Source organism: Capricornis sumatraensis, chromosome 3 (assembly GCF_032405125.1).
Source record: "Capricornis sumatraensis isolate serow.1 chromosome 3, serow.2, whole genome shotgun sequence".
Lineage (NCBI taxonomy): Eukaryota > Metazoa > Chordata > Mammalia > Artiodactyla > Bovidae > Capricornis > Capricornis sumatraensis.
In genome coordinates, this window is record NC_091071.1 from 40,576,814 (window position 1) to 40,601,508 (window position 24,695).

At 52.7% G+C, this 24,695-nt stretch overlaps 2 protein-coding genes across 4 annotated transcripts; both read left to right on the plus strand.

Annotated features, from left to right (window-relative positions):
- Positions 1-895: 895 nt before the first annotated feature.
- On the plus strand, positions 896-10,025 carry RNPS1 (RNA binding protein with serine rich domain 1). 3 transcript variants are annotated; one of them, XM_068967535.1, is made up of 8 exons: positions 918-980; positions 3,795-3,982; positions 4,224-4,379; positions 4,991-5,182; positions 5,370-5,472; positions 5,758-5,911; positions 8,458-8,599; positions 9,140-10,024. In XM_068967535.1, the coding sequence occupies exons 2-8, from the start codon at positions 3,912-3,914 to the stop codon at positions 9,237-9,239; spliced, it is 918 nt and encodes a 305-aa protein (XP_068823636.1). In that variant the 5' UTR covers positions 918-980; positions 3,795-3,911; the 3' UTR covers positions 9,240-10,024. The 3 variants fall into 3 exon arrangements, with proteins under 3 accessions (XP_068823639.1, XP_068823636.1, XP_068823637.1); XM_068967536.1 differs by lacking the exon at positions 918-980 and adding an exon at positions 1,246-1,373; XM_068967538.1 differs by lacking the exon at positions 3,795-3,982 and having other exon boundaries at positions 896-980; positions 9,140-10,025.
- A 647-nt stretch (positions 10,026-10,672) lies between these two features.
- On the plus strand, positions 10,673-24,359 carry ECI1 (enoyl-CoA delta isomerase 1). The gene is made up of 7 exons (XM_068967435.1): positions 10,673-10,894; positions 11,133-11,258; positions 13,468-13,595; positions 21,124-21,270; positions 21,900-22,021; positions 22,106-22,284; positions 23,705-24,359. Exons 1-7 carry the CDS (start codon positions 10,843-10,845, stop codon positions 23,869-23,871), a joined length of 921 nt encoding a protein of 306 aa, XP_068823536.1. The 5' UTR covers positions 10,673-10,842; the 3' UTR covers positions 23,872-24,359.
- The last annotated feature ends 336 nt before the right edge of the window (positions 24,360-24,695 follow it).

Here is a 24,695-nt window from a genome sequence, read left to right on the forward strand (position 1 = left end):
AAGCCCTAGCCCCCTCAGCGCCGGGTTTTACTCCGACAGCCTCCTGCCTGGTCCTGGGCCTCTAACTCAGCTTCCTGCCTTTGCCAGGAAGGCTCTGACAGTGCAGGATGAAGCCTTGGCGCCGTATGTTGCACAGGTTCTCTGTTCCTCCAAACGCTAGACTCCACCTTCCTAGCCCCGGTTTCTTCCAAGGAGCCTTCGCACCATTTGTTCCTTCTGCCGGACATGCCCTTCTACTGCAGGCCTCAGCGGCAGGGTCAGCGCCTCGGAGGCGCGTTCCCTTTTGCACACTGTCTTCCACCCTGCCTTCTGCAGCCCGCTCGTTCTGGCTGCACTACCCGCTGCCTTGTCCTCCTGGTACAATTCCGCCAGCACAGAATCTGCGCCTGCAGGATCACCCCTCACGCCATGAGCGGTAACTGCAAGAACACATTCCCGCAACTGCCCTGCTCGCGAAGACACCTCCGCCCTACAGGTGCCCACGGCAAGCCGCCAGAGCGTGCAGCACCTGTGCACCCTTCCTCCAAGCCCGCCGCCGGGCCGCCCGGGACCTTCCACGTCGCAGCGGGGTCCGGAGCCCAGCGACCTGGGACGCCACCAGGCCCGCAGCCCGCCCGGTGCGCACGCGCACGGAGAGGGGCGGGCCCGCGGCCGCCTTAACCCTCTCCGTGCCAGCCAGCAAACTGCTCGCACGAAGTAGCCCTCCCAGCCCCAAAGAGCTGCCAGCTTGATGGCCCCACGAGGCGTGCAGCCCGCCCGGGGCAGCCCCGGTCGACCCTCCAGAGTAAGCGCCCCGACGCGTCTCTTCCTAAACAGGCCTTGGCCCTTTAACACTCTCGCTCGCGCCCATTGGCCGAGGGGCTCGACGTCATCGCTGCGCGCCGGACGACCGCTCCTTCCCGCTCCCTAATCCTGACGCCAGAGCCGCGCCGCCCTCTGAGGCTGAGAAGAGCGGGAGGAGGTCGCGGCGGCGGGAAGATGTAAGTACCGGGAATCCGACCCCATCCGAGCTTTGGGGCCCGCCCGCCATGTTCGGCGGGGCGCATCGTGGAGCCGGCCTGCTCCTTGGCCACGTGGTGGTGACGGTGGGGCCTGGGGCGTCGCTCCGGGTTTGAGAAGAGAGAATGTGGCCCGGGGCGGTCTGAGTGGGAGGCGCCGAAGCTGCGGCCCGGAAGTGGTCGGGGCCGCGGCGGGCGGAAGGGCGCCCTCGTTTCCTCGGCTCTGCAGCGGGACCAGTGAGGCCCGCGGGATTTGGAGCGGCCGGGAACTCGGCCTCCGCCGTCCGGGCCCTCTCACCGGGCTGGAGACCCAGGCCTGCAACGCCGGGCCCTGCCCTGGAAGCGCCCGCGGCCCGGCTCCTGGACTGGGGAGTTGTGAGTGAACGCGGACGCGGGGCGCCGAGGTCGCGTGCGGGGCCGGGGCCGGGGCCGGGGCCGGTGGGTACGAGATGCGTTTTGGGATCCCCTGGGTGACCGACTGACCCTCCCTTCGAAGCCATTAATTTCAAACATCGACTCCACGAACGTCTGCGGGGTTCCTGTGTGTCGTTCCCGGTGCTAGCCCTTGGGGATACGGCCCCTAATGTCTTGGAGCCCAGTTTGACGGTAACCCCAAAAGAGAGGATACGGAAAGGTTAAATCGACGGAGCAGAGGCGTGGCCTTTTCCAATCTTTCATGAATTGTGCCTGAAATGTACTTGTAAATGGAGAAGGTGCTCCGAAGATGTGAGCTGAAACGCCATGTACTCGAGATATGACTAATTGTTCTCTCCTATTTTTGGCTGTTGGACGCGCACCTTTCCAGAGGATGGGGGAGGTAACCACGGTCCTGTTACCTGCACTTGTGTAAACATAATCAACCTTTGCTTTCTAGCCCTCTGGCCACACCCAGAAAAGCCTTCCTTTACTCTGTGGTCTTAATTGAGTTTTAAGAATAAACGCTGGTGCTTGTTTTCACAAACTACAAAGAGCAGATCTTTAGGACTGGGATGGGGCCCTGGAATATGTATTCTAGGTCAGCTGTGTAATAAGGTAGCTTCTGGCCACACGTGGCTACTGAGTACTTGAAATGTACCTAGTTCAAATTGATGTGTTTAACACGCTTAGCATGGGGAAGCATGGATATTTTATTAATCATTTTGTATGCTGACTGGTGAAAAGATTATGTGTGGGGTGTAGTGTGTCAGATAAATACGTTACTCAAAGTTAACTTCATCTGTTAACTAATGCTTTTTTGGAACTTTGCTCCAAGAAAATTTTAGAGTACTCTTGTAGCTGGCTCTCTTTCTATTGGACAGTGCTACTCTTGGTGATCGTAATGGGGGCAGTCCAGGGACCCCTGCTGAGCATTCAGAGGCTGTGTGACTTAAGAGCCAAGAGTTTGCCTCAGAGAAAAACCTCCAAAGCCTTTCTCCTAATATTAGCTAACATCTGTTGAGCCTTAACTAGGTCCCCAAGACTCTTTTATCGGTTACTTTGGTTTATATTCTTGACCGCTATGAAGTGTAGGAACTGTCTGTCTCTCCTTAATGCTGATGAGAAATTGAGGCTCGGAATGATTAAGGGATTGATACAAAGACACAACAAAGCTTTGAATCAGACTCCAAGCAGGGGAACTTCAGACTCTTAAGCACTGAATTATACTGATTGTCCAAGCAAGCCCGCTAACCGTTACAATGTTGCTTAGTGTTACAGACACCTTACTGAGTGTCTGTAGTGCCTTTTTTCTTTTTTAATTTTGGCTTATTTTTTTGTGTATGCCCTCTCATTTTAAGACATAATGTCTAAAAAGACTTTATAGCCCTGGAAAAGAACAGTGCACTCTTATTTGTTTGTCCACAGCTGGGCACTCTTTCTTGAGTCAGAAATTTATCCAGCATTTTGGCAGCACTGCGCACATGGAAACAGGATTCTGATTGGTGGGCTGTGTCCAGGTTACTTACAGGAAGGTGAGATAGGAGTAGTTGAGGCCAACATCCCGAGATCTTTGCTTCTACAACTCAAGCAAATTGCGCAAGACCTCACTGGAAATACTTAAAGGCAACAGCCCCAGGAAACAGAGCACATAATGAATGAATAGTTTGTTCTTGAGTAGTGTTTACTGATGACCTTTTACTGAGTACATGCTGCAGCTCTGGAACTTAGCTAAACCCTTACATGTGAATGCATCCATTTCCAAAAATGGGAGCATACAGAAAAGCTGAAAAAATTTACTGCACCAAATAGTCACAGAACCACCACCTAGATTCTACAGGCTACATTTCTGTTATGTTTTGTCTCACTTTACTACTTTTGAAATGTTCATGGGGGACGTTTCATTTGTTTGGTTATTAAATGTTTTGATACTGGTACCAGTCACTTGAAATGGTTTTTGCTTCCAGTCATAATATCTATCCAATGTATCCTGCAAAGATTCCAGCAGTGAAGCGAGGTCGAATCCTGTCACTTAGGGTTTGCTCTGCCTGCCAGTGTGCTCCTGTAGTGTCTCTAAAGGACTGTAGAGGGCTTACCGCAAAACTGGTGAGAAACGGGCATTGTACTACCTGTCAAAGAACAGGACCCCACCACCCACACCATTGCTTAAGAAAAAGACAAGCTGAGCCGACAGTTCTTCACGTGCGTCCTGTGGGGGCAGGATCCCCTGAGGAAATGGACCCGGCCCAAGTGTTCCTGGCTTGGTAGATGCACACTGCTGACTGTGTTCCTTGTTGCTTGCTCCTATGCTCAGCTTTTGACTGCAAAGTAGATTTGTTGCCTTGCCAATTTACTCTGTGAATCCTTTTATCTTGTTATTAGGCTGCACTTTGGCGTAAATTGCAATCGATTAGGGATCGTTTCTCAGACTCAAGTTAGACGTGAGAGTTCAGATAAGTGAGGCCACCATTGCTGCTTTGAACACCTCAGAAGGGGAGAATGGATTTATCAGGAGTGAAAAAGAAGAGCTTGCTAGGAGTCAAAGAAAATAATAAAAAGTCCAGCACTAGGTAATCCTTCTGTCAGATTTTTCTAGTGCTACTTTCGGGGTGCTCGTTGTTAGGGACCCTCAGAAAGGGGGACATTGGAAATATCTTGAATTTTATAGTGAAAGTGTCCTAAGCCACAGACCCTTTTGCTCTGTGGTGGTCTGGGGTTTCTGTAGCCCTTTGCATCCGCTTTTGGGTTGTGCTGTGGTTTCAGGGTTCAGCCCAAGGGGCATGTCATCTCACACTCTCCCTCACTGTCCAGGGCGCCTTCTCCCACCAAACGCAAAGACCGCTCTGATGAGAAGTCCAAGGACCGCTCTAAAGATAAAGGGGCCACCAAGGAGTCGAGCGAGAAGGATCGTGGCAGGGATAAGACTCGGAAGAGGCGCAGTGCTTCCAGCGGGAGCAGCAGCACCAGGTGGGGCTGGCAGGTCAGGGCCTTGCCAGGGCCTTATTTCCAAGGCCATGGCCCTCTTCTTTCCCAAAGAGCCTGCAGAGTGTTCTTTCTTTTTATTGATAAAGAAAGCACTCAGATTACTAATTTATGGCAGACTGGTTTGGGCTTTGCTCTGATCATACAGAGGACTGTGTTGGTATGTTTGTTTGTTTTCTTTTTTGGAGGTATTAGGAATGCAACATCTTGAGTTATGCTTTTCTCTCGCGTGCTTTTGATTTGGAGTTGTGGTTGGATCATCCTAGCCTGGCTCTTTCCTTTTCCTTTTGTTGAAAACCAGCCTGTGTCAGTCAGTAGCTGCCTTCCAAGCTGAGCCGGGGGCTCTGATTTCCCAGACTGCTCCTTTTCCTCCCAGTAGGCAAGGCTTCTGTGTAGGTAGGAAGCAGTCCTGTCACTGCATGGTACATATGCTGTTTCTGTCCCTGCAAGGGCTTTGTTAGGATGGGGCTGGAGGGTGTCCGTGGGTGCTGGGGAAAGCCTTGAGGCTTGAGAATACGAGCCCAGTGGTTCCCCTTGACTTGTCTGCGGTGAGGCAGCACTGCTTCCACCGGTGACCCCTCCCTCTCGGCCCTCAGGTCCCGGTCCAGCTCTACCTCCAGCTCAGGCTCCAGCACCAGCACGGGCTCCAGCAGCGGCTCCAGCTCGTCTTCGGCTTCGAGCCGCTCGGGAAGTTCCAGCACGTCGCGCAGCTCCAGCTCCAGCAGCTCCTCCGGCTCCCCAAGCCCTTCTCGGCGCAGACACGACAACAGGCGGCGTTCCCGCTCCAAGTGAGCCCCCTTCCAGCCCCTCTTCTCCACGGGGGACTGGTCAGTTCAGGGGATTACCTCCAAAACTCATGAATTATCTGGGACCTAAATTTACAGACTGGGGCTAAAAGATTACCATTAGTTATTACCAAAGTAGACCAGAAAAGGAGTTTCACTGTCTTAATAGGATTTTGTATTTTTCAATTAGGTCCAAACCACCCAAAAGAGATGAAAAGGAAAGGAAAAGGCGGAGCCCTTCCCCTAAACCCACCAAAGTACACATTGGGCGGCTCACCAGGAATGTGACCAAGGTGAGGAATCTGCTTCTGTCCAGTGGACATTGGGGTGATTCTTGCAGATGTTTAAAATGGAAAACGAGAAGCCCGCCTCTGCCAGAAGGTGAACGTAGAATGCAGCATTTCTTAGGGCTGAGTTGGTGGCATGTGACCAAGTAGAGCACTGGTTACTTCCTTTTAACAGAATGTATTTTGTGTGTGTGCTTAGGGTGCTGAGGGTGTGGTCATTGCGTGGCGAGTTCTCTGACTTCTACACGAGTGATGGGAGGGTGAGCCTAAGTGACCCTTCTTCCTCCCTAGGATCACATCATGGAGATATTCTCTACCTATGGGAAAATTAAAATGATTGACATGCCTGTAGAAAGGATGCACCCCCATTTGTCTAAAGGCTACGCCTATGTGGAGTTTGAGAATCCAGACGAGGCCGAGAAGGCGCTGAAGCACATGGACGGAGGTAAGTCCAGCCTTGCTCTGACCTGTCCCAGACCAGCTGCCCACCATACCTGGTGTGATGAGAACCGATTTCCAGTCTGGCTGCATGTGAGAATTTCCTTGGAGCTCTGTCAAGATTCCAGTTCTTACTCAGTGGGTGTGTCTTTACCAAAAACATGTTTTACAGAGCATTATTCTTGAAAAAGTATTCATCAAATATGAATATATTAGCATTTTAAGAATATTTCAATCTGTTAAAACTTAAGGATCAAATGAACGACTTTTTTTTTCTTCACAAAGTATTTGACTATAATGAAACATTTTTATATGGGAATGTTTTCTTTAATCCTGAGTTACTTTCTGTTTTGCTAAAACTTAGCATTTTTAAGATAACTTTCTAAATCCACAGATTTTACCTCTTCCTAAAATGCATCCTAACTGTTGATGACGTTTACAGCCACTTTGTATTGGCTTTGACAACCTTTGAAGGACTGAACATTTGCCAGTCGTTTTGCGTCTCGAATAGGCAGCATTTTAAGGAGTGTAGGTTTGGACGCTTGGTGCTTCTGTCCTCCAGGCAGCTGGAGCTGAGCCAGGAGTGCCCGAGCCCCACGTGGGCTGCCAGGCCGAGTGGGGGGAAGAGTCTGAACCCCTGAGAACCTTGGCATCCTTGGAGGCCCTCTTACATGTTTGAAAGATAATTGCCCTTGAACCCTGGTAGAGTTTGTATAGTACAGAATTTTCCTTGGTACTCCTAAGTCTTTCAATCTCCTTAAATCCCCCTGGAGTGTTTTTAGGAGTTCAGCATAAACTGGGATCTGTCACTGTGCAGGCATCAGCTCTTATTGAGTCATGCCTTTGTTTTAGAGATTGTCAGTCTTGTGTTTGATGGAGTCTGAGCACTTGCTAAAAATTTAAGAGGCTTAGATACATTCAGGACGTGTGTGATGATAAACATTCCACCTTGTCTTAAGATTCTGGTAGGACTTTTTCTCTGTCTCTTTGTATTGTGCTGAATGGAACCGCTCAGTCTCCAGAAAGAAATGGAAGGGCTTGGTTTTTACTGGCAGGTAGCTAGAGGATGAGAGAAGACAATGGCACCCTACTGCAGTACTCTTGCCTGGAAAATCCCATGGACAGAGGAGGCTGGTGGGCTGCAATCCATGGGCTCACGACTGAGCGACTTCACTTTCACTTTTTACTTTCATGCATTGGAGAAGGAAATGGCAACCCACTCTAGTGTTCTTGCCTGGGGAATCCCAGGGGTGGGGGAGCCTGGTGGGCTGCCGTCTGTGGGGTCGCACAGAGTCAGACATGACTGAAGCGATTTAGCAGCAGCAGGTAGAGGATGACCTTTCTCCTTTTTTTCCCTTTTTTTTTTTCTTTGTTGTTACATAGTCAGTGCCCATGCAATACCTTAACCAGGAATAACTTTTGGCCTGGGCTTCCCTGGTGGCTCAGATGGTAAAGCGTCTCTCTGCAAAGCAGGATACCCGGGTTCGATCCCTGGTTTGGAAAGATCCCCTGGAGAAGGAAATGGCAGCCCACTCCAGTATTCTTGCCTGGAAAATCCCATGGATGGCGGAGCCTGGTAGGCTACCGTCCATGGGGTCGCAAAGAGTCCTATGCGACTGAGCGACTTCCCTTTCACTTTCATGGGCCAGGGCCACCTTAGGCTGTATCTACTTAAGCCTTTCAAGTATGTTCCGTGAAAGCAGAAACTGAGAAGGTAGAAGAGCCTGCCACCCACCCTTGGGAACACACTGGCTGTGCTTGGTGCCCTGGGATTGTTGGGTTTCTGCCTCAGTTTCCTTCATACTTTCTCTCCCTGAGACCCTGCAGTTTCCTCATGCCCCATTCTGAGCTGCCTCCCCTCGCAGTTCTGCAGTTTCATTCACTTGCGTGGCTTTAGTACTGACTGTACACAGACTCCCCTCCCTGAGGCACTTTTTGCATACTTCCTTTAGACAGACTTGAAGTCTCCTGAATATCCTGTCCTTTGTTTCTTACCCCCGAATTACTTCCTTCTTTGTCTGATGCAACCCTTCCCCCCTCCCCTCCACCCGCAAATCACAGCTCATCCGGACACCTGGTGCCAATCATCCTTTACCTGACCCATTAGCGGGCTCCCAGGATTGTCCCTCCGTCATCCCTTGAGTTCTTATAATTTCACCCCATCTCTGTCCTGCTGAAGCCCAACTGGTCTCCCTGCTCCTCTCTTCTGCCCCCTTCCCGTTGCTTGCAAGGACGACGTCCGGGGCAGCACCCGCTTCCAGCTCAGGGTGGGGGCACAGCCCTCCCCTCGCTAAGCAGGCTCCAGCCTGTTCTTTAGGTGCCAACCTGAGTGGGCTTCCCCAGAAGGCTATCCAGCACACCGAGATGGAGTCCTGGGTTGGGGTCCTGCCCCATGGGTCTCCTGATGAGACCTCCAGTGAGAGTGATCATGAGCTGCTTTTTCTCTATGACCAGAGTGCGTTGTCCTTGTTCCCTCAGACTCCTTTCTGTCTTGCCCACCAGGGTAGGTGCTTGTTAGATAGGGATTTTGTGACTCTACCCTTTTTTCAATAGGACAAATCGATGGCCAGGAGATCACTGCCACCGCTGTGCTAGCTCCCTGGCCCCGGCCACCGCCCCGGAGGTTCAGTCCTCCCAGGAGGATGCTGCCGCCGCCTCCTATGTGGCGCAGGTCACCCCCGCGGATAAGGAGAAGGTGGGTCACTCTGGAGTTTCATAGGGGGCTGATTAGGACCAGTTTCCCTGTATTTATTGACAAAACAAAGTGAGGGGGCAGTGACTTCGGGGCCTTGTCCAGCCCTGCCTGCCCCCTGATGGGGGTGGGGAAGCAGCATGGGTACTGGTAGCCTTGGAGGTCTCGAGTTCCTTCCAGCCCGGGAAGGGAAGAGCTGCCCAACTGAGGGACCCACAGAGGTGCGGCCCCTCCCTGCCCTCTGTGAGAAGACCCGAAGGGTCAGAGGAGTAGGGAACAGCCTTGGCAGAGGCCGGGGTTGAGCTGTCCCTCCTCTGCTAACGCTGGCCAGCTGCACCGCACAGCCCGCGGAGACAGAACCCTTAGTCTCCGGAACGGTTCCGGCTTCCCCAGGGCTTCTGTCGGCGCCACCCAGAGGGATCTAGCTTGTGTGACTGGCAAGTTAGAGCCATGCCGCTCTGTGTGAAGGCGGCTGCAACCCTGTGGTCATGGGCGTGGGTTTCCGGGTTTCCCCATCTGACACTGTGTCTCCTCTCCCCACAGGTCACGCTCCCCACGCCGTCGCTCACCCGCGCGCCGTCGCTCCCGCTCGCCTGGCCGCCGCCGCCACCGCAGCCGCTCCAGCTCCAACTCCTCCCGATAGGCGGGGCCCGGAGCTCCGCCCCTGCGACTCCCTCCCACCGCTCTTGTTGGTTTCCAGAGGGGTCACAGGGAAGAAATCCCTCCCTCGGGGCAGGCTTCAAGGTGGAGGCAGCGATCAGACGTCTCCCCAGCGGCAGGGTTCCAGCGGCAGGAGTGTTGTGGGTCTGGGGTCGTGCTTGTAAAGATGCTCTCCAGTTTTCTAGCTAGAGCAATTCCACGTTTCTAGTTCCTGAGAGTCAGTTTAGTGGCAGAGCCAGCAGGGGTGAGCTGGGGACTCCAAGTGGGGGGATAGCCCCAGCCTGGGAGCCCATTTTCCCATTCCACAGATGACCTGGGGCCGGTCTCAGGGCCCCACAGGAAACGCGTGCTTTTAGGCAACTGCTGTTCCTGTTAGCTTGGCCCAGCCTGAGTCCTCTTCTAACCTCTAGAGTCAAATACCACCCCCACCCCCGTCATCTGCCCAGAACGGTTCTTTACACACGTAGCCGTGTGCAGGGACACACACAGAGACCCCCTCTTTCTGAAATTGTTGAGAGCCAGCTCTGCCAGGTCATCACAGAACCCCACCCTCACCCCAACTCTGCTGTGTTGGTTTTCTTGGTGGTCTTCCTGGTTACCTTGGCAACGTGTACATTGCTTTTTCAGCTTTTATTGTACAGTCAGTACTATAAATTTTGTTTTGAGTTTTGTAACTTTGTAGCATTTTAGATGATGTTGTGTTTGTACTTCGTTGTGTAGATTAAAAGAACTGTGTTGAATAAACCTAGGATTAGAGTGCAATGTCTGCTGGGTTCACTGCCTCCTTCCTGCCCCTTGCCCCCAAAGGCCGCGTCAGTTGTGAGGGAATTAAACACAATTGCCTAAAATAAATGTTTGGTTTCATTTCCAAAGTCATAGCTGCAAAACACTTTAACCAGGAAAACTTTGACAGTGTTTATCTTAGTTCCCTGGCCAGGATCCTGCCTCCTGCCTTGGGAGCACAGTCTTGACCACTGGACCACCAGGGGAGTTACCAACTGTGTGTTCCAGGAGCCTTGAATTCTGCCCGACCAAAAAGCTGGATCTCATTCACTGCTGTGTTAGATGGCCATGGAAAAACTTCCCCACCTCAAAAACGGGTTTGTTCCAGACGGAAGAACGCTTAAGACATAATCCCTTGGCCCTTACTGTGTCCAGCGTTTTCAAACTGAATGCCAGCACAGTGTGTGCTCAGCAGGATTGAGGGCAAAGGGAAGCTGTCGCCTCCTCCACCCCCAGGAGGAGCCCGGGTGAAATGAGCTGCCTCTTGAGAAGGTGAAAGGTCAGTTCTCTCTCACCAGGCTGTTCTGCCCCCGGCTAAGCTAGCAGCTGCAAATCTGGTCGCCAGCAGGAAGTGGCGCTCTAGTGCCCACGCTCTGCGGGGTGGCCGGAGCCAGGTCCCCGCAGCCCCTGGCCACCGCTGAGCGCAAACCTCTGGCTCCGTGATTTACGTGCAGTCGGATCTGCCCAGACGTCCTGCTCCGCGGAGCCCGAGGCTCCGCCCTGGAAGAGCGGCCCGGGCCCTGGGGGCGGTGCAGACGGCAAGATCACACCCCCGCGCCGCCACCTGCCCATTCTCGGCCAAGATGGCGCTGGCTTCGGGAGTGCGCTTCCCCGCGCGCGCCCTGCTCCGTCCGTGTGCGTGACCGGCGCGGGGGCGCGGGGGCGCGGGGGCGCGGGGGCGCGGGGGCGCGGGGGCGCGGGGGCGCGGGGGCGCGGGGGCGCGGGGGCGCGGGGGCGCGGGGGCGCGGGGGCGCGGGGGCGCGGGGGCGCGGGGGCGCGGGGGCGCGGGGGCGCGGGGGCGCGGGGGCGCGGGGGCGCGGGGGCGCGGGGGCGCGGGGGCGCGGGATAACCGATCTCTCGCCGACCTCCGCAGGGTTGCTGCTCCGAGACACGACCCTTGGGCGCTCGGAGCCGATGGCCGGCGGCGGCGGCGGCGGCTGGGACGGCGCGCGGCTCTTCGGAAGCCAGAGAGTGCTGGTGGAGCCGGACGCGGCCTCAGGTAAGCGACCCCGAGCGCCCGGCATCCCCACGGTGGGGCCCGGCTCCGCGGGGCCCCCGGCTCCGGACCCAGACCTAGAATCCGGACCCGGGAAAGCGCTCGAATTTCTAAAGATCCCGAGATAAAGCCTGATTTTGAAGTAAGTTTCTGTTGAGTTCAAAGCTAAGGGTCATCTCCAGTCGAGTTGTTTCACCACGACCACCACCACCACCACCAGCGCCCGCCCCAGTTCATTATGAAGATAAACATGTTTCTGTTTTTAACGTTTGGAGTATGTGCTCCTTATATAAGCTATTAACTTGGGAAGTGAAAATAATTGGAAGCATCATGGAATAACATTTTTAACTTTTTGTTAATACTCCCAGGTGGCACAGAACCCAGCAGATATTTTTTAATTACAGCCAGGAGCCACAAGTAAAATCACTCCTACCCACCCCCATCAGAACACCTCTTAACAGTCTCCAAGGTGGGTAAAAAAAGAGGTAGAAAGAGCACTTTTGAAAGAGAAAGCTGTGTTTTCTCCACCAGAGAGCCCTTCAGAGCTAGGTCCTGAGCGTGCTTGGGGGCAGAGACAGACAGATTCACATTTTAAGACAAGCTGTCTTGTGGCCTCCCACCTCCGAGCCTCCTAAACATTGCCAGCTTATCCTGGTAGGAGGTTGAGTTTGAGGTCAAAGCCAAGCATGGTCTTGTCCTCATTGCCAGACCCAGGTGGCCTTCAGGCATGTTGAGACTTGGAGGAATTAATGGAGTAAAAGTGCGTTATAAAATGTTTTCATTTAAGTGCCAAAGTGCTATCATGTTGATGTATGGCAGAAACCAACACAATATTGTAAAGCAATTATCCCCCCATTAAAAATAATATTTTTTTAAAAAGCTGATTTTGGATTCTGTTCAACATTCAAGAAACATTTATTTTGTACCCACCCCATGCCAGGGATGTGATTATTTACCTGGTGATGTCCAAGTCCATCTGTTCACCTTTGGTCTCTACCTTTCCCCCAAACTCTTAGATATTGTCTTACTAAACAACAAAGATCCAGAGTCAGCTTCAGAAACTTAGCTCCGCACCACGTTTGGGGAGCTCACTTCTGAAAGTTCTGATTGATTCTTCTGCGTAGGATGACATTTCTGAAGCCCCTAGGGTCTGCCCTTGGGCCAGACAGTGGGAACAGACGGCCTCACCCAAGCCAGTAGCCACACTGTCCACAGGGGCAGGCCCTTCACTCCCGCTTTTCCTGTTGCTGGCAGAATGAGTGTATAAACGGAGAGTTTTAAGAACATCCGGCCCCTGATATTCTTACTCTTGATCCTTAAACAAGTATGAACCAGAACCCCCAACTGGAGTTCCTCCTCACACGTCTAGTTCTTAGAGTTGCTCACTTACAATAAGGCTGTCTGCTCCCATGAGGATGTCAGACTTGGTATCTCGGAGAAAATTGGACTGATATCATCGTGAGCTCTTCATTTGTTTTGAACATTGATTTATTTGGAGCGGAGGCATTGTTTGTGAGGGAAAAAAACGTGTCATGTAGGTTGTCTAAAAGTAAAATGCTTTTAAACCCCCCAAAAAAGATCAACAAAAATGTGTATGTGAGTGCTCCCAGCAGCATTACTCTCAATAGCCAAAAGGTAGAACTAACTCAAGTATCCACTGGCCAGTGAATGGATAAGCAGAACATGCTGTACACAGACCATGGAAAGTTATTTGACCTTGAGAAGGAATGAACCACTGACACCTGCTACTTCGTGGATGAACCTTGAAAACATTCAATGAAAGCAAGCAGACACAAAAGGTCACATATTTTCTATGATTCCGCTTCCATAAAATGTCCACAGTTGGCAAGTCCTTAGGAACAAGAAGGAGATCAGTGATTAGTGATCCCTGGGTCAGAAAGATCCCTGGAGGAGGGCATGGCAACCCATTGCCTGAAGAATCCTATGGACAGAGGAGCCTGGAGGGCTTTGGTCCGTAGGGTCTCAAAGAGCCGGACATGCCTGAAGTGACTTAGTACACAGGCATAGGGGCTGGGATGGAAGGAATGGTAACTGCCGATGTGTACAGGGTTCCCTTTATTATAAGATACGTGAATCTCACCTCAATTTAAAAAACCCATCAGCTGTATGTCTTCCCATGGCCTTCCCATAGGTGACTGGGGGCACCCTTCTTGTGCTGGCACAGGCTTTGTCCTCTTTGTTTTCAAATTAGGGGTAGCCGTGATGAAGTTCAGGAATCCCCCCGTAAACTCCCTCAGCCTGGAGCTGCTGACGGAGCTGGTCATCAGCCTGGAGAAGCTGGAGAACGACAAGACCTTCCGCGGCGTCATCCTAACTTCCGTGAGTGCTCCTCAGCTTCCCACAAGGCCCCAAGCTCAGAAAGGCCTCCACACACATCACAGGCTGGAGAAAACCCAGGCGGCCCAAGTGCAGGTGTGATCGCAGGCCTTCCAGGGGTCATAGCCCTGGGTGTGACTTGAAGGAGCCAGGATGTGGGCAGCTGGTTCGCCCGCAGGCAACTGATGCCTCTGTCCCTGGCTGCCTCCCAGGCCCACGTGGTTGTGGGGCCAGGCCCCGGGGCAGGCCTTGGTGCTCCATACCCGGGCCTGGATATAGGTGAGAGTGGGTTCCTTTGGGCAGGGGTGACCTTGAAACCACGTGACTTCACAAAGTCTGGACCCTGTGCGGACTTGGTTTTCAGCAGCTTCCTGGCGCCCAGGCTGGCCCCCAAGACTGTGCTTGTTCCAAGAGCAGTGCTCCCCATCCCTCTGCAGGCAGGTCCTAGAGCTGAGGTCTCAGAGGGCAGGCTTTTTCCTTCTGGATCCTCCTTGGACCCAACAGTCTTAGTCGCAGGTTTACATCAGGCAGACAGCAGCGCACCAGACAAAATGCAGCATAAACCATATGCCTGACAAAGGCTATGAGAAAATGAAAACCTCCTGGCAGAAGACTTTTTATGCCTGCGACATCCAAGAGAACAAGCTAGAGAGCCAGTTTTCATTTCCTTGCCCACACTGAATGGCAAGGATTAGTAGGTAACTACCTGTGGAAGTCAAATGGCTTGTTGACAGATTTTCTTGGCATGGGTTTCTACCTGGAAGGAGGTGTTAACTTCATATGTGACAAAAAGTATTGACAGTTGCACAAACCACTCCTTTTCTGCTCAACATTCAGAAAACTAAGATCATGGTATCCAGTCCCATCATTCATGGCAAATAGATGGGGGAAAAATGGAAACAGTGAGAGACTTTATTTTGGGGGGCTCCAAAATCACTGCAGATGGTGACTGCAGCCGTGAAATTAAAAGACACTTGCTCCTTGGAAGCTATGACCAACCTAGACAGCATATTAAAAAGCAGAGACATCACTTTGCCAACAAAAGTCCGTCTGGTCAAAGCTATGGTTTTTCCAGTAGTTGTGTATGGATGTAAGAGTTGGACCATAAAGAAAGCTGAGTGCCGAAGAATTGCTGCTTTTGAACTGTGGTGTTGGAGAAGACTCTTGAGAGTCCCTTGGACTGCAAGGAGATCAAACCAGTCAGTACTAAAGGAAATCAGTCCTGATTATTCATTGGAAGGATTGATGCTGAAGCTGAAACTCCAAAACTTTGGCCACCTCATGTGAAGAGTTGACTCATTGGAAAAGATCCTGACGCTGGGAGGGATTGGGGATAGGAGAAGGGGATGACAGAGGATGAGATGGCTGGATGGCATCACTGACTCGATGCACGTGAATTTGGGTAAACTCTGGGAGTTGGTGATGGGGAAGGCTGGCATGCTGCAATTCATGAGGTTGCAAAGAGTCAGACACGACTGAGCGACTGAACTGAGTCAACCCCTATCAGGTACAATCTTGGCCAGGTAATCTAGCCTCATTTAGGGTTTTGCTTCTATGAGATGTAAATCTCGGCCCCAAGTCCTCTTTCTTAAAAAGTACGATAAAAGTGTCCTTTCTTTCCAGATAGCTGCATGGGCATGTAAAAGAAGGAGGGCGTATTTTGAGTGTGTACATATGTTTATAATTCTTCCCTCACAATTTTTCTCCATCCCCCCAACTTACATAAAGGCCAGGCAGTGTTAGAGTACAGTTTAAGTTTTTCCCTTTTCAGCCCATCTGTTTTTTCAGATTTCCAGTTTTTAAGGATACAGTCCAGAGGTGTTTCTTCTGGCTTAGAAGAGGATCCTCCCATGTTGAAAACCCTTCGGCCGAGAGCGCTCCTAGAAATGAAGTCCCGGGTCCCAGAGGCATTTCACCAGGAGGCTTTTGTCAGAAGGGGTTCGAGGGTCCTCCAAATGCCTTCTCACCTTCTGGGGTTTTGAGTGTCCTCTGCTCTCCTGTCGATTCCTAGCCAGCCATCTCTGGTCATTGGTCCCTCACACGAGGGGTTCCCCAGAGGGGCCCTCCCAGCCAGTGCCAGCGTGCTGCCAGGTCTCTCCGGAGGGGGATCTGCTGTCTCTGACGTTCATGCCTTATGATATATGTAACAGTGTCCCTGATGTGGGGGTGACCTGCTTGAGATTGTGCATGTGAAAAGGCAGAGGAACCAGAGATCAAATTGTCAACATCCGCTGATCATCGAAAAAGAGAGTTCCAGAAAAACATCTATTTCTGCTTTATTGACTATGCCAAAGCCTTTGACTGTGTGGATCACAATAAACTGTGGAAAATTCTGAAAGAGATGGGAATGCCAGACCACCTGACCTGCCTCTTGAGAAACCTGTATGCAGGTCAGGAAGCAACAGTTAGAACTGGACATGGAACAACAGACTGGTTCCAAATCGGAAAAGGAGTATGTCAAGGCTGTATATTGTCACCCTGCTCATTAACTTATATGCAGAGTACATCATGAGAAACGCTGGGCTGGAGAAAGCACAAGCTGGAATCAAGATTGCTGGGAGAAATATCAATAACCTCAGATATGCAGATGACACCACCCTTATGGCAGAAAGTAAAGAGGAACTAAAGAGCCTCTTGATGAAAGTGAAAGAGGAGAGTGAAAAAGTTGGCTTAAAGCTCAACATTCAGAAAACGAAGATCATGGCATCTGGTCCCATCACTTCATGGGAAATAGATGGAGAAACAGTGGAAACAGTGTCAGACTTAATTTTTTTGGGCTCCAAAGTCACTGCAGATGGTGATTGCAGCCATGAAATTAAAAGACGCTTACTCCTTGGAAGGAAAGTTATGACCAACCTAGACAGCATATTCAAAAGCAGAGACATTACTTTGCCAACAAAGGTCCGTCTAGTCAAGGCTATGGTTTTTCCTGTGGTCATGTATGGATGTTAGAGTTGGACTGTGAAGAAGGCTGAGTGCTGAAGAATTGATGCTTTTGAACTGTGGTGTTGGAGAAGACTCTTGAGAGTCCCTTGGACTGCAAGGAGGTGCAACCAGTCCATTCTAAAGGAGATCAGTCTTGGGTGTTCATTGGAAGGACTGATGCTAAAGCTGAAACTCCAATACTTTGGCCACCTCATGAGAAGAGTTGACTCATTGGAAAAGACTCTGATGCTGGGAGGGTTTGGGGGCAGGAGGAGAAGGGGATGACAGAGGATGAGATGGCTGGATGGCATCGCTGACTCGATGGACATGAATTTGAGTGAACTCTGGGAGTTGGTGATGGAGAGGGAGGCCTGGCGTGCTGTGATTCATGGGGTCGCAAAGACTCAGATACGACTGAGCGACTGAACGGAACTGAACTGAACTGAAAGCCTAGGAAGTGGGCTGCTTGGACGTGGCCAGCCCAGTGGGTAGTCACAGTGTCTGGGCTGCCGGGCCCTGGAGGGAAGGAGATCCTGGAGGAACTGGAGCTGGGCGCAGTGGGAAATGTCATGGGGCCAGGACCTGAGGGCCTCGAGCTGGGAGTGTTCCCACGGGGCTTTTGGACGTAGAGTAAGGGGAGAGACTGGACAGCGGAAGCATCCCAAGCCCCCTCCACATCTGTTATGGTGGTCGCGATAAAACTGGGGAGAGCCCGATGGTCCCATCTGAGACCAGCAACAGTGAGTTTGGACAGTGTTTCCCACGGAATTTAACACACCCAGTGAACCCATTTAGCTTTGGTTCTCTCTTTGGGGACGTCAGTTTCAAAGTTAACCTGGACATCAAAAGAACTGTAATTTCAATTTGATATTTGGAAAGTCCACCCAAAATCTCACAATGTTTTAGATAGAATAGATAGATAGAATCGTAGGTTGATAGAATCGAGGTCACTGTGAAACAGTTATTTCTTGATCTAAGGTGGAAAACAAAAAGATTTCAAAGGTCGTTAGAGATCACTTAAAGGCACAGAAACTCACACAATCTGATGTCAAACGCGGCATTCCAGGAAAACTTTGTTCTCTTATGAGAGACAGAAACCAAATCACGTCTTGCATCAGCCTGCCCTGAATAAAACCCATTTACCCAATTAAATTGATTTCAACCTTGGAAAGGCAGGACTACATAAAAACTCGGATCTCCATATTTCTCTTCCGGAGACCTTTTGCAGCTTTCATCAGCCATACTTTGTCCCTTGCTCTTTCCGTTGAGAAATAACCAGCTTTAGGACAGAATCATTCTTTTTCCTTTAACAAACAAAATGTATCTCTGCTCCTCATACACCCTTCTGAAAACACACACCCAACTTTCCTTAAGCCGCCATGAAGGGCCTTCTGCACTGGCATTCTGTAGTTTGGCAGAGGCCATCTCAAGGTAGCACCAAACGGCTTCTTTTCTCTTTCACAAGAAGACAAAAGTAGGTCAGCTTACACATGCTTAGCCAGCAGTGTTCTCATTGTTTCATCTTATTTGAAATGGTCCTTGAACCCAATGAATTCCTTTCATTTTACTTAGTTTTAGTTTTTAAGTTACCAGCATTGGGAGGGACTGCTTTAGATGGATGCTTTCAACACAAAACTATTCCTCTAGAGTTTACCAAAAAGCTCTAACCCCACTTACATTTACTTAAAAATTTAATCATGTCAGGTTGTTTCCCTGGTGACAAATTTTATAACAGGAACAGTATGCACTTCCTTTCAGTAACCCTGGTGCTGGTGCTACTGCTAAGTCACTTCAGTCGTGTCCGACTCTGTGTGACCCCATAGACGGCAGCCCACCAGCCTCCCCCATCCCTGGGATTCTCCAGGCAAGAACACTGGATTGGGTTGCCATTTCCTTCTCCAATGCATGAAAGTGAAAAGTGAAAGGGAAGTCACTCAGTCGTGTCCGACTCTTCACGACCCCATGGATCGCAGCCTACCAGGCTCCTCTGTCCATGGGATTTTCCAGGCAAGAGTACTGGAGTGGGGTGCCATTGCCTTCTCCATCAGTAACCCTAGGTACAATGAAAGTGTTATACTTAATGTGAGTGACTCTGAAGTACAGGTCTGTGTTAATTAAACCCACAAGCTTAAGCCAGCACTAATACCAGATATTAATTAAATATTGACTATTTTCCCAGATCACAGGAGCCCAAAATGTATTCTGATGAGCCTCTTCTGTGTTTCTGAGAATATATAAGGGCTCAATTGCCTTTAAGCTAATTGAAGACAGCCCATTTACAAGTTAATTTTTACATAAAGACAGAACCAGAGGCCTGATAGTTTTCCCACTTGAATTTAAAATGCCTTCCCCGCACCCCCACCCCCCCGGCTTTTTCCCTTCATTCTGAGAGACTACAGATGAATCAGGTGGTTCCTGAGCATGCAGTCAGAGCAGTTCCATTGCAGAGGCAGAGGGGGGAGAAACGAAAGCTCCTTTCTTTCTGTTCTTTAAAATCCCACCAAGTAACCCAAGGTTGGAGTCTCAAGCATTGTTTGAGATATACAATACAAGGGCTGCTTTTGTATTTCAAGGCTTACGTCCTCCACCGCGCCCACATCAGCAGGGCAGCTGGACAGACTAAACGACCTAAGGTGAAGATAGCAATGACAAAAGCTTATAGACACGGGCAAGTTTTCCAGATTGAAAAAGGGTGGGAGTGCAGGTATGAGGACCAAGGGAGAGGTGAAACGGGAGGGACAGAAGACTGAAAGAGAGAGAGCGGGGCCTTCCAGCCGCTGCCCAACGTGAGGACTGAGCCTGTCACTCTCGCGACTCTCTGGGCAGGGATGGCCCGCTAGGTCAGGGTCTGCACGGGTGAGGCTAGCCTCTCCGGCCTCTGCTGGCCGCAGGTCGAGGTGCACCGTGGGCGGCCAGAGGTCTCGCCAGCCGAGAGGAGTGTGGCTGTGGCTGCCTGGCATGCACTCTCGAAAGCAGGACAGAGAAGAGAAGCAGAGAAACAGCAGGAGAGGGGGAAGGACGAGGAGGCGGGGACAGTGTTGCCTATGAGGGACCTGAGCCCCCAGGGTCAGGAAGGCAGGGTTCAGGTGGCCACTTGCTGCCCACTGGGAAGCTGCATTCAGGGGCCCCAGAGGTGCCCAGATCCCCTCCGCAGAAAGGGATGAGCCACAAACTGGGGGCCATAAATCTGATACCAACCAGGGTTCTTGGCCTTGCTCATCCAATAGAAATTGACTAGAGGCTCGACAAGAAATTCAGGCAAGGCTTTATTAGAGCCCCTGCTACAGTGGAGTCGGGGGAGGGAGCGAGAACAGACAGCAGGTTCCCTTGCTCGCTCGCTCCTGACCTCAACCCGCTGCAGAAGAATCACTGAGGTCGGAAGTCACAGAAACAGGCCAGCCCCCATGCCTTCTGTCTGGCAGAAGTCGCCCCGGCGGGCATCGATGCAGTTGCTTCGCTCGCATCCAGAATAGAATTGTTTGCCTTTGCTTCCCTCCAGTGCCAGGACCATGGGCCGCACCGTTGGCCCGTCCACTTCGGTGCTGAGAACATGTGTTGAATTTGGGGGGCAGCGGGGAGGAGGAGCCAGGGGCCCGCGGTGGGAAGAGGTTAAGGAGGAAGGCTGGAAAGCTAGTCCTGCCACATCCTCGGAGCAGGGCGGCTCACCACCACCCCCCAAGATTCTGGCTGGTGACGGCCCAGCTTCCCATCCCCAGGGGTGCTTTTTAGAGGCAAGAGTGGCACGCGTTCCACGCAAACAAGGCCAGCCTGCAGGTGCCGTGCACACACGGGCACCGTGTATATGAGAGGCTCGGGGCACATTTACAGCTGCCCTGCGTTTGGCTGCAGTCAGTTTGTATGAGGATGTAGGGGATGTTGAGTGTGGCCGCCCCTCCTCATGGACACTGGGGGGCGGGGGGGAGGGGGGCTGTCGTCTGCAGCAGCCCATGGTGACCGTAGCCAGCTCTGCTTAGCGATCAGCAACCTCACAGCAGCCTCAGGCGCCGGACACGCTCCAGCGAGGGCTTGCGGGAAACCCAGGCGCGGGGTCCCCGTGTGACAGCCGGGGGTCCCCTCCTGCCCCGGCCTACATTCTTCACTGAGTGCCCTGAACCTGGTGTCCACACTGGGAGCACTGGTCCCCTCTGTCTTGGTCTGCACCCCCACCCCAGCCTTCAGTCTTACGAGTTATGGCCCGTGGCAGAGGGGAGGGGTGTCTTCTTGACCGCTCGCTGCTCCCTCCTTCTCTGGCGGGTTTGTGGTTTGCTGGCCCTTTGGGGTTAGCCAGAATGCTTGTCCTCTCTGATGTCAGGAGCCTCCCCGACCTCTGACTCCTTTGCCTGGGCCGTGCTCATGGGTACACAGAGCCTGCATTTTAGGTCCCTGGGGAGCACCTGGCCCTGCTGCCTGCCCGTCCTGTTTGAAGCTAGAAGGGGAAGAATATGGCAGTTCAGGGGGTCCCAGCTGAGTCCCCGGAGCCCCCAGCTCAGGGCATCTGGGGGCGGCATCCTGCTGCTGAGCGTGACCTCAGTTCCTCTGGCCCTCAAGTGCCTGTACACCCCCTGGGCCCCTGGGACAGACTCTGACAGTGCCCCCGCCCCCCCAGGACTGCCCCAGGGTCTTCTCCGCCGGCCTGGACCTGACGGAGATGTGCGGGAGGAACCCAGCTCACTATGCCGAGTACTGGAAGGCCGTGCAGGAGCTGTGGCTGCGGACGTACCTGTCCAGCCTGGTGCTGGTTGCTGCCATCAACGTGCGTGTTCCTCCTGGGGGGCCACCTGGGTTGCTGATTGTGGGCCAGCCCTTGGGGTGGGTGGACGTGGCCCTCCCTTAGAAAGCCCTCAGGGAGGAAGGGGGCAGTCAGGGAGGCCTGCAGATGTTGTCAGCTTACCATTACAGACCAAGTGAGAAGAGGGGGTCATGTGGTGGTGGTGAGTGTGGGGACAGGAGCCAGGGCCCATGGTCACCTCTGGGGAGCATCGCTTTGGCCTAACCTAAGGCAAGGGTGGGGCGGAGGCCGGGGCCCTGAGCCAGCTGGAGAGGAGGGGCTGGGCAGCCAGCCACCTCCTCGTGGACAGTGGGTGCGAGAGATGAGGAGAGTGGTGGCCCCGGGCCATCTGGGGCAGGAGTGAGGTGACAGCCCAGGCCCGAAGTGCATTTGGCGTCTGAGGGACCGGACAAGAGCAGAGAGGAGAAGCCGCTCGCAGCCCCAACGTGAGCCTGAGGGAAGAGGGGTGTGCGGGCTGATGGGTGAGCAAGTCCTGCTGTGCACACCCCCAGATGGGGTTGGTGCAGCACGGGGAGTGGGAGGGAAGGGGGCTGGAGGCACCCAGGAGCTCACCACCGCTGGGAGCGTGCTCAGAGGTCTGGCTCTCCCTGCAGGGAGCCTGCCCCGCGGGGGGCTGTGTCATCGCCCTCGCCTGTGACTGCCGGGTCCTGGCTGACAACCCCAAGTACCACATAGGGTTGAACGAGACCCTGCTGGGCATCACCGCCCCCTTCTGGTAAGGCCAGGGGCCAGGCCCACCACCCCCACCCCCTGGCCAGGAACCCCAAGCCCCCACTCCAAGTCGGGTGTCTGTTTCCAGGCTCAAAGACACATACGTGAACACCATCGGGCACCGCGCCTCGGAGCAGGCCCTGCAGCTGGGGTCACTCTTCCCGCCGTCAGAGGCCCTCCAGGTGGGCCTGGTGGACCAGGTGGTGCCGGAGGACCAAGTGCTGAGCACGGCACTCTCAGAGATGGCCCGGTGGCTGGCCGTCCCAGGTGAGGTGCGGGTGGGGGTGCCCGTGGGCCGGCAGAGCCCCCTCCTCTCTCAGCCTGAGGCTCCTCGTAAGCCCAGGAGTTCTCAAGCCATACACAGATGAGCCGCTCACAGTAGCAGACTGACTTTGTGTCCTGAGGCTGGTATAACAAGTGACAAGACAGGGAACTGAGGGGTGAGGGTGCTTAGGTGCTTAAAACAAGAGAAATGCATTCTCGCACAGTCTGGAGGCCAGAGTCTAAAATCAGGGTGTGAGCAGGGCCTTGCTCCCTGCAGAGGCCCTGGGGCGGCGCCTTCCTGCCTCTTTCGTCTTTAGGGGCTCCAGAGACTCCTGGGCTGAGGCTGCATCACTCCAGCCTCTGTCTGTGTCTTCACACACCTTCTCTACATGTTTATCTATCTCAGACCTCCAGTTCCTTCTAAGGACACTCGTCCCTGGATTCAGGCAGTGGTTATGGTGGTTTAGTCGCTAAGTCATGCCCGACTCTCTGCAACTCCACAGACCGTAGCCCACACAGCTCCTCTGTCCATGGGATTTCCCAGTCAAGAATACTGGAGTGGGTTGCCATTTTCTTCTCCAGGGGATCTTCCTAGGTCTCCTAGGGTCCTGCATTGTGGGCGGATTCTTTACCAACTGAGCCACCAGGGAAGCCCTCCCTGGATTTAGGGCCCGCCCTAAATCCAAGATGATCTCATCTCAGTTACCTCTGCAAAAACCTTTTTCCTAATCAGGCTACTTACACATGCCTTTCCAGGGTCCACTGTTCAACCCACTACACAGACAACTGGAAACGGCTCTTAGGTTCCACATCTGGTGATAAGAGTGCTTATGTCAGTGACAGTAGAAACCAGGGGTCACCTGTCTGTAAAGGGCCAGGGAGATGCCCGGCTTTGCTGGTCACACGGTCACTGCCATAACCACAGCACCGGAGTGAGGCCTATGGGTGTGTGAACTAGGAAGTATATCTAGTGTTACTGGAACACCACGCCACTGAATTCTGAATTTCAGATGATTTTTACATGTCACAAAATACTAGCCTTTAAAATGTTTTTCCCACCATACATAAAAATGCAACCACCGTTCTTAGCTCTTGAGCTTTGGGGGGCCAGGTTTGCTGATGCCTGAATACCACATAGCCAGCCGTTAATGACGTGGTAAAGAATAGTTAGCGACATAGAAGATATTCCTGAAGCTATAGCTGAGGGAAAATAATGGGCTGACAAGGCAGTTTTCACAGTATCATCCTGTATGTTTTTAAAAGCAGTCGGCGGACAGCAGGGGACGGGTGGTTTTCCTTTTCTTCCCTTTGCTCCCTTGAGTTTTCTGCTGGCGTTTCGGCTGGAACCTTCTGGGGCAGCTCGGCAATACTGCTGTCCCGGCGCAGAGCCCAGGTCCTCACAGGGGGGCCCCATCTTCTTCAGATCACGCACGCCAGCTGACCAAGAACATGATGCGAAAGGCCACCGCAGACCGCCTGCTGAGGCAGCGCGACGCTGACATCCAGAACTTTGTCAGCTTCATCTGCAGAGACTCCATCCAGAAGTCGTTGCAGGTGTACCTGGAGAAGCTCCGACAGAGGAAAGGCTGAGGGCAGGGCTGCCTGCCGGGGTTTTGGCTGAACCCACCCTTCTGGGCACTGTGGCTCTAGAGGACTTAAGTCCGGTCTTTGCCCATTTAAAATTACTTCCAGCTCTTTGTTTGGCCCATCTCCCTAGAAGGCCCTGATCCTCACAGCCACAGTCCCAAGACCTGCTGCCACTCCCAGGTGCCCTTTGTGCCTGGCGGGTAGGCAGGGGTACAGCTGGCAAGCAGTGTCTTGACTGGGAATAATAAACTGGCAGGCGGGCCCCTCCTGGACCTTGGCAACGTCACCACTGAGCGTGCGTGCTGTTTTTTCCCAGAGCAAAGCCCTCGAGCTTCCCGTTCTTGGCTGTGGGATGCCTCATTGCTAGAGGCATAAGGCCAGGTAGTTGGTGCTGATGAGCCCCACGAGAGAAGGAAATGGGAAAAGACCTTGGGCCACCATGTTTGGATGGAAAACCTGTACAAATTTCCGAGAAACTGGGTAACTTGGAGAGGAAGAAGGGAGGCATTTTACATTGCAAGTGTCCTAAATGTTATTTCAGAAAGATCTAACAAGAAAAGGTTGTCCAAACTCTTTTGAAACAAAAGTTTTACTCTCCAGTATAATTCAGGCCAATTAAGTCTTGCCAAAGGTGAGATGCTTCAAAAACCAGCAACCTCATCGGGTCCCTGTCAGTTACACTGTGTACCCCAGTCTGCTTGTCCCCCACCCTTGGGATGGGCTTATCCCAAGTGCAGGCCTCCCTGGCGAGCCTCTGCCCAGTGAAGGGCTCCTGAGGAGGAAGCTACCAGGAAGGCACTTTTGAAGGGGTTGTACCAGTGAGTTGC